The 8383-nt window shown below is 63.9% G+C and overlaps 1 protein-coding gene across 4 annotated transcripts in view; it reads left to right on the forward strand.

Moving 5' to 3' along the window:
- Nucleotides 1-2067, forward strand: part of JOSD2 (Josephin domain containing 2) — a 4105-nt gene extending 2038 nt beyond the window's left edge. For 2 of the 4 annotated variants that reach the window (XM_023520151.1, XM_023520150.1), the window contains exons 3-5: nucleotides 759-908; nucleotides 1516-1710; nucleotides 1786-2067. In XM_023520151.1, the coding sequence (XP_023375919.1) occupies nucleotides 759-908; nucleotides 1516-1710; nucleotides 1786-1885 (445 nt within the window). In that variant the 3' untranslated portion in view covers nucleotides 1886-2067. The remainder of the gene's footprint in view (nucleotides 1-758; nucleotides 909-1515; nucleotides 1711-1785) is intronic. The other 2 variants (XM_011374486.2, XM_011374485.2) reach the window with 1 other exon arrangement.
- Nucleotides 2068-8383: the final 6316 nt, after the last annotated feature.

Here is an 8383-nt window from a genome sequence, read left to right on the forward strand (position 1 = left end):
TCTCTTGGCCAAAGCCCTCCCGTGGCTCCCCAGCATCCTCAGGCTGAGTCCCAGCCCCTCAGACTGATTACTGGCGAATTGACTCGTCTCTGTCATTCAACAGAGGGAACAGTCGACTCATGCCAGGGCCACGCTGGAGACCCAGAGACGTGTCCAATATGAGCTCTGTCCTGAGGAGGCCAGGGAAACGTGCACGGGAAAATAATACAAACCTCCCCGGCTCCAGCCTCTCCCGCCGCCCTGCCCACCAAGGGCCCAGATAGAGAACAAACGTGCGGGTGTTCTGAGAGGCAGGGCCAGAGAGACAAGTGGTGGCCAGTGGCCCTCCCGGGCTGGGGGACAGCCAGAGGAAAGGCTGGGGGCAGGAGCACGAGAGAGGTGGCTGGGAAGAAGTGGGGGCTGAGGCTAGGAGGCCAGCTGGGACCTGGCCATGCGGGACCTGGAAGGCTGGGATGAGGGGCTGGGACTCTGTCTTGGGGTGACAGGGCACCAGGGAGGGCTGGGAGCAGGGGAGGGACAGGGTCAGCACTGAGTGCAGAAAGGGCCCCCTGGGCCCTGTGGGAGAGGGACTGGAAGTGGGGACAGAGCAGAGAGAGTCGGGCAGGAGGAGTGGGGCCGGGGGCTGCTGAGTCGCAGGGGTTGAAGAGAAGGAAGGGTTCAAAGGGTGGGTGACACCCTAGGACTCTCCTGCTTTGTGGGGAGGCTGAGGCCCTCCCAGGGGCTCTAACTCAAGCTCTGCCCCCTCTCCCCGCAACCAGGCTGGCCCCAGACTCCCGACTGAACCCTCATCGCAGCCTCCTGGGCACCGGCAACTATGACGTCAACGTGATTATGGCTGCCCTGCAGGGGCTGGGCCTGGCCGCCGTGTGGTGGGACAGGAGGAGGTGCGACCCAGGGCACTGTGTCACGTGCGTGGGGCTGGGCACTGCGTGTGATGGCCGTCAGCGCGGGACGAAGCAGGAGGAGGGGAACGGGCGGATCGGAAGGACAGAGGAAGAGGGAGATGGGCGGCAGGTGGGTGGGGGCTGGGAGGTGGGAGGAGAGGCCCAGACGATCAGTGGAGGAGCCGACAGGTGGATGATGGGTAAATTGCTGATAACTAGGTGACCGACTAGATGCTGAATGGGTGGCTGGAGGTGCTGAGAAGGCGCTGACCGGGTGATGAGGCTGAGTGAAGGGCGGATGATGTTCCGGGTGGACGGTAGTCGGCGGTTGGTGGGGGGAGCGTGTGGCGAATGATGCGCAGATCAGTGGCGGACACGTGACGCGTGGGTGGGAGCTAGGGAGGCGGTGGTAGGAGGCTTGGGTGGGCGGATGGCAGTTGCTTGTGGTTGACTGAGGGCTTCTGATGGCTGAGTGGGTGGGTGACGGGCGGGTGGAGAGTGAGTCCGCGCTGGGCGGGAGGACGGACGGGCGAGCTGAAGGAGGCGGGGCGGGCTGACTCCCAGGCCAGCCGGGCCACACGCGTTCGGCACGTCGGGCGCTGACCACGGGGTCCCCGCCCCGCCCCCACAGGCCCCTGTCTCAGCTGGCCCTGCCGCAGGTGCTGGGGCTGATCCTCAACCTGCCCTCGCCCGTGTCGCTGGGGCTGCTGTCGCTGCCGCTGCGCCGGCGGCACTGGGTGGCCCTGCGCCAGGTGAATGGCATCTACTACAACCTGGACTCCAAGCTGCGAGCGCCCGAGGTCCTGGGGGACGAGGACGGCGTCAGGTGAGGGCAGGCGACCGGGCCCCTCGCCGTGAGCGGCAGGGCCCCGGGCCTCAGCGTCCCTGTTCCCCCGCCTAGGGCCTTCCTGGCGGCCGCGCTGGCTCAGGGACTGTGCGAGGTGCTGCTCGTGGTGACCAAGGAGGTGGAGGAGAAGGGCTGCTGGCTTCGGACGGACTGACCCGTGGACGCGGGAGCGCCCCCTGCCCACCCGCGTGGCCCTGCGCGTCCCCGTCTGCCTCCTGCAGCGGCAAGGACCAAGCCTGCACCCCATGGCGCCTGCCGTGGCCCCAGCCCCGCCCCCGCACCCCCTACTCCCCAGTACCGCTGCTGCCTCAATAAACGCGCAGATTTGCTCCCGGCCTGGCCCTGAGTCTGACTAGGCCCGTCCAACAGTTGCTGCTGGGTCCAAGGGCACCGGGCAGGCCCTGCTGGCAGCCCAGACGCTGGCTCCCCGCCGCCTTGTGACCACCTGCGAGCCACAGCCCCTCAGCCTCAGCCCCTCAGCCTCAGCCTCCTTCCTGCCCTGGTGAAGCCCGCATCCCGGTGACCGGGAGAGGCCAGCAGGGAACCAATAGGTGCCCCCGAGAGTGTCCGGTGGGATGAGTGCCATGGAGAAAGCAAGGCTTTATCTCCTGACGGTCAGTTCTCGTCCATCGATTGCAGTGATGGCCCCCAAAGATGTCCCTGTCCTAATCCCCAGACCTGAGGACAGGCCGAGGGGAATGAAGGCGGCGGAGGGAATCAGGGCCGCTGGGCAGCTGACCTTGAGATAGGGAGAGGAGCCGAGAAAGACGCTAAGGGACAGGCTGAGCTGCAGCAGGGTGGCCTGAAGACAGAACGGCCCCCGACCCAGGAAGGGAGAGCGACTCTAGGAGCAGACTGTCCCCAGGGCCCTGCCCGCACCTGGACTCTAGCCCAGTGAGACTCATTCTGGACTTTTGGGCACTGCAGGTGTTGAGACAATCAGTGTGTGTTTTATAAGCCATGGACGTCGCTAGAGCAGCCGGTCATTAGGCTGCATTTAGGGCAGCGGCCTCACCTCTTGGAGGGAGGGGGCCAGGAGCGGGTCTACAGGAAAAGCAGGCCAGGCAGAGCAGCCCAGCAAAGGCCCTGGGGCTGGCGTGGGCCCCGAGGGGAGGGAGCCCAGGCAGGAGGGGAAGGTGAAGAGGTGACCAAGGGGAGGGGGGGCCCCCAGGGCGGCCGGTGGGATCAGACAGGCCCCCATCCAGTGTCTGTCCTTCTCAGGGCCTGCTGGCCCTTCCTGTTCTGTCAGCCTTTCGCCGGCCTCCTGAGCCCCAGCTCTGGGTCTGGCCTGTGTGGCCCCGATCTCCACCCCCCGCACCCCAGCTCTCAGGTGGGGAGGAAAACAAGGAAACAGGAAGCCCCCCGGGGGGACTTTAACAGTTCCGGGGAGGGGGGGTCCCACAGGAAGGTGCGGGAACCTGGGGGGACTGGCTCCAGAAGGCTGAAGGGGGTTCTCCAGGGGGCCAGTGGGAGGGGGGTCTCTCCAGAACAGAGCAACTCCAGATGAGACCTGGAATGCGAGGGGCGCCATTAGGCCTGCAGTCACCTGAGGTGATGAGCCAGGCCCCAACCCACTGAGGGGTGGGCGATGCAGGGGGAGAGGGGGTGAGCAGCTCAGTCCGCGGTGCGGAAGACCCCTCGGGGGCTGTGTGGGGCAGACTGGAGACCCCGAGGCCCGGGAGGAGGCTGGGGGTCCAGACGGGAGAGGGCGAGGCCTGAGCCAGGACCCTGGGGACAGAGAAGAAGCGACAGCAAAGGAGTGGGCCTGGCGGGCTCCGGGGGAGGTAGAGGGGTGGGTTTGGGGGACACGCACTCACTGGGGTGTAAGGGGCGTGACAGGCTGGGTGACGGGAGGAGGACCCAGGTCAGGCACTAGGGAGATGGCTTCACGGGTCACAGGCCCACCCTAGGTGGCTGGAGTGTGTGTGAGCCCAGGGAGGAAAGCAGGTAGGGGGACCTGGGCAGAAGTGGGGTCCCCTACTAAGTGGCAGGCAGAAATGGGGAGACCAGAGGCACAGGGAGGCCACAGGCGGGAGAGGCAGCGGCCTGGGGCGTGTCTCACCCACTCAGCCTCAGGCCGGGCTTCACCTGAACACAAAATTCATCCAAGAACAACACGCACTAAACTCTGACGCCCCAAAGAAGGCGGGGAGCAGACGCTGGCGGACGCGCTCGTGAAAGCCGGGTGATGTGGGGACCTGGGCTCAGCAGGCTCCGGTCCCCAAGGCTTCCGGAGGTCAAAGGGCAACTTGTAAGGTGAAAAGTCAAACAGCACATGAGGGGAAACCAATCGTCTGGGGTCTCTGGACACCCCACTGTGGGAGTGGTCCCCACAGCCCCCCTGCAGGACCCGGGCTGCCTCCCAGTGCCCTCCTGCCTCTGACTGTCCAGCTGGCTCTGCCCTGGCTGGGACTGTGACGCCCCCCCGTCTCCCTATCGTGTCTCCCTCTCTGGATGTTTCTGCCTCTCTGTGTCTCTCCCTGGGCCCCCTGGGGCCCCCTCCTCCTGATGTCCCTGTCGCCGGTCCCACCCTGTCCCAGACAGCCTGGCGGGCTCCTAAGTGTTTCTATTCTGGGGTCTGAGTGACCTCCCCAGGTGCCTCTGCAGCTGTGGCCTAATATGGTCCGAGTGAGGAGGTGGGGGGAGGGGGAGTGGGCCCGGCGGGTCCCAGCCCCTCGCGCTACCCCCAGGGCGGGGGGGGGGCCTGCACACCCACTGGGTGCTCCCTGCTTGCCCCGCCTGGTGACCGGGCACCACCTGCCAGGGCAAGGGCCGCACTCCAGCTGTCTCTCGCCCCAGGGTGCTCAGTCAGGCTGGTCCCAGAGCCTGGGCGGTGGGGGCTCCGGGGGTTCTGCCCAGTGGGGGTGCCCCGCGCAGGCCCACAGTCTTCACCGCCCTGCCCTGGCTGCAAGGGGGGCCGTGGTCTTTCGGCAGGTGCAGGGGGAGTGACAGCTGTCCCGTGCCCCAGGGTGCTGACAGCTGAGGCCCGATTTAGCTCTCGGGAGCCAGGGGCTGGCCTGATAAGGGCTGGGGGGAGCAGTCCCGCCCCCCGGGGCGCCCCTTAAATCACCGGGCCGGGCCGAGGGGCTCGCCGACGCCGATGCCAGGTGAGAGGGCCCGTCCTTCCTCGGCCGCCCCGCGTCTCCCGCGGGGGCCCAGCTGTCTCCGCTCTGTCTCCGTCTCCCCATCTTCTCTGTCTCTTTCCGTCTCTGTCCCCCCTGCTCTCCCTTTCTCACCCCTCCCATTTCTAAATCCGTCTTTCTCGTCCCCCATCATCTCTCTGACCTCGGTCTCTCTACCTCTCTCGTCTGCCTTCGTCTTCTGTGGCTCTCTCCCTGCCTTTCCATTTCTTTCCTCCCTGACTGTCTGCATCACAGACTCTTTGTCCCGCCCGCCCCTCCCCCTTCTCCCGTCCGTGTGTCTCTCCGCCCACTTCTCCTTTGGTCTCTCAGTCTCTCCCTGTCTCTGTCCGTCTCTGTCTCTCTGTCTCCATCTCTCTCTCTGCCCGTCTGTCTTTCTATCTCTCTGTCTCTCTCTCCGTCTCTGTCTCTCCGACTCTGTCTCTCTATCCGTCTCTCTCTCCATCTCTGTCTCTGTCTCTGTCTGCCTGTCTTTCTATCTCTCTCTGTCTCTCTGTCTCTGTCTCTCTCCCTTTGTCTCTCTCTCCATCTCTGTCTCTCTGTCTCTGTCTCTCTCCCCATCTCTGTCTCTCTGTCTCTCTCTGTCTGCCTGTCTCTTTCTATCTGTCTCTCTCCCTTTGTCTCTCTCTCCGTCTCTGTCTCTCCGTCTCTGTCTCTCTATCCATCTCTCTCTCCATCTCTGTCTCTGTCTCTGTCTCTCTGTCTGCCTGTCTGTCTTTCTATCTCTCTCTGTCTCTCTGTCTCTGTTTCTCTCCCTTTGTCTCTCTCTCCGTCTCTGTCTCTCTGTCTCTGTCTCTCTCTGTCTCTCTCCCTTTGTCTCTCTCTCCGTCTCCGTCTCTCCGTCTCTGTCTCTCTATCCATCTCTCCATCTCTGTCTCTGTCTCTCTCTGTCTGCCTGTCTGTCTTTCTATCTCTCTGTCTCTCTCCCTTTGTCTGTCTCTCTGTCTCTGTCTCTCTCCCTTTGGCTCTCTCTCCGTCTCTGTCTCTCTGTCTCTGTCTCTCTCTCCATCTCTGTCTCTGTCTCTGTCGCTCTCTCTGTCTCTGCCTCTCTCCCGACCCCACCTCTCTCTCCAGCTCTCACATGGAGGCCTCGCCCCATCCTCCACTGCGGTTTCTGCTGAATAAAGCTGTTTCTGTCCTCACTTCCCTCACTCCTCTGCCTCTGAGCTCAGTGTCCCCACCCTGATGTCAGGTGGGTGGGGGGGGATGGGAACCAGGCAGGGGCTGGAGTTGGGGGGGGTGGTCCTCCCTCCCAGAGACAGCAAGAAACAGGCCGAGAGACCGACGAAGAGATGGGGGAGAGACCCAGAGACTCAGAGGCATAGACCGAGAGGGTCCACAGACCCCGAGATGGGAGAGACAGTAGGACGGCAGGACAAGAGACGCAGAGACGCAGCGAGTGAGATGAGGGATGTAAACTCAGCGGGAGAGACGGAGACAGAGAGTGGGTGGGCCCAGACCCCCCGGCTCCCCACAACCCCGGCCCCCGACACAGCAGACAAGGGCCAGGCAGCCCCCCTTCCTCCCACCAGGCTGTGCCAGGCCCGGGACAGTGTGCCCTTGTCCTGGTTCCAGTCAGGGCAGCTGGGGGGTGGGCTGGGCCCTGGGGGGAGGGTTCTCCACCCTCAGACGCGCCCCCCCCACCCCGTTCTGGCCTCCCTTCTGGGTCCCCACCTGCTCCGTGTACCTGAAACGCCCCCTTGGCTCTCCTGGCACTCTCTTCTCTCCCAGCCCCTTCCTACGGCCTCTCCTTGTTCTTCCTGCGCTTCTGGCTCCCTTCCTTGCAGGAAATGGGCATTTATTAAGCTCCTAGTGTTTGCCAAGCAATCCCCACACACTGCCTCTGCACCTCACACTCTTTCTCTCTCCCGACGCTTGCACCCTGATTCCTTTCACTTCTTCTGGATCTGCCTGGTCTCTCCTGAGAAGGAAATGGGCATTTACTGAGCACCTACTGTGTGCCGGGAAATGTACAGCCCCCTGTCATGACACGCTTTTCTTCCCCAATTCCTTCCTTCCCTCTCTATTCGTTTCCTCTCCTTTCTGACTTTCAGCTCCTTCCCGGGGGAGGGAATGGACACATACTGAGTGCTTACTGTGTGCCCGACTCTTTGTGCACCTCTCCCTCCACCCCCCACCCCGCCTCTGCCCTCTGTCTCCCTGGCCTCTCTGCTCTCCTCCAAGGCAAAGGACGCGCATGTACTGAGCGCCTGTGGTATGCCAGGCGGCCGCCTGTGCCTTCTCCATCTCCTCCTCCCCGTCTCCACCGGCCCGTGCTCTCTGCTCCTTCCACTCTCTGCCGAGGATGGAAATAGGCAATTATCGATCACCTACTGTGTGCAGACCATTTTCTCATACCCCCTCCGCCCCTCGGTTCTCCCTGCTTTTGCATCTCTGAATTCTCTTCCTTCCTGCTGCTCATTCTGCTCTTTCTGGGGGAAGAAAACAAGTAATTCCGGAGCGCCTCCCGTGTGCCCCGCGATTCGCCCGCGCTGCCCGCTCCCCGTGCACCCCACCCCGCCCAGCTGTCCCCGTGGGGACCTCAGCCCTCCGGGCAGCCCTGTCACCTCCTGTGCACGCGGCCGCCTCAGCCGGCCTCCCCGCCCCCTCGCCGCGTCCGCACCTTCCTTTCCCGCCTGCTCTCTCGCCTCCGAGGTGCACTTACTGAGCGCCTCCTGTGTACCCACCGCCTCGTCCCCCCCACTCCGCGCCCCGCTCTCTTCCGACTTTTCTCTCTTCTCCCCGTTTCTTCTCAACTGCAGCTTCTCCCCGTCTCCTCTGCCCTGCCAGCTCTTCCTGGGGGAGGAGACGGGCACGTATGGAGCACCAGCTGTGTGCTGCCGGGGCGGGGAGTGGGCGTTCATTCAGTCCCTACTGTGCGCCCACGGCTCGGATATACCCTCCCCTGACAGTTTCTCCTGCTCATTCTCTCCGCCGGACTGTTTCCCTCCCGCCCTTCCGCCTTTCCCCCGGGAAAAGAACTAACACTTAACTAGCACCTACTGTATGCCTTAGGCTGTCTTTGCTCCTGTGTTTCCTCCGTGCTCACTTATCCCCTCTCCCCCGAAGGCGGGCATGGGCATTTATTGAGCACCTACGGTGCGCCAGGCTCTTCATAAGCACGGCTTCCCCTCCTCAGTCTCCCTCCCCGCCTGCTCTCCGCGCTCTCCACCGGGAATGGGGGGCACTAATTGAGCATCGGCTGTGTGCCGGGTAATCTCCGTGCACTGATGCGGCCCCCTCGACCCTGTCCGTCCCCGCCCCCTCCGCTCCCCCGGCTCCCTCTCTCTCTCCTTCCTTCTCGGCGGGGCGGGGGTGGGCGCCCTGACTTTTCCGGACGGGAGGGTTCAGCATCGCCCTCACACGATGAGGACGCAACGGACTGGGCTCCAAGTTTATTTCTTCATCGGGAAAATAACGGGGACAATAATCCCAGCGCGTGGGGGAGGAGGGGGACGCAGCGGGACCGCGAGAGCCAGCAACAAAGAAAGCGCTGCAGCGGGACCTGGGGG

Source organism: Pteropus vampyrus, unplaced genomic scaffold (genome assembly GCF_000151845.1).
Source record: "Pteropus vampyrus isolate Shadow unplaced genomic scaffold, Pvam_2.0 Scaffold250, whole genome shotgun sequence".
Classification (NCBI taxonomy): domain Eukaryota; kingdom Metazoa; phylum Chordata; class Mammalia; order Chiroptera; family Pteropodidae; genus Pteropus; species Pteropus vampyrus.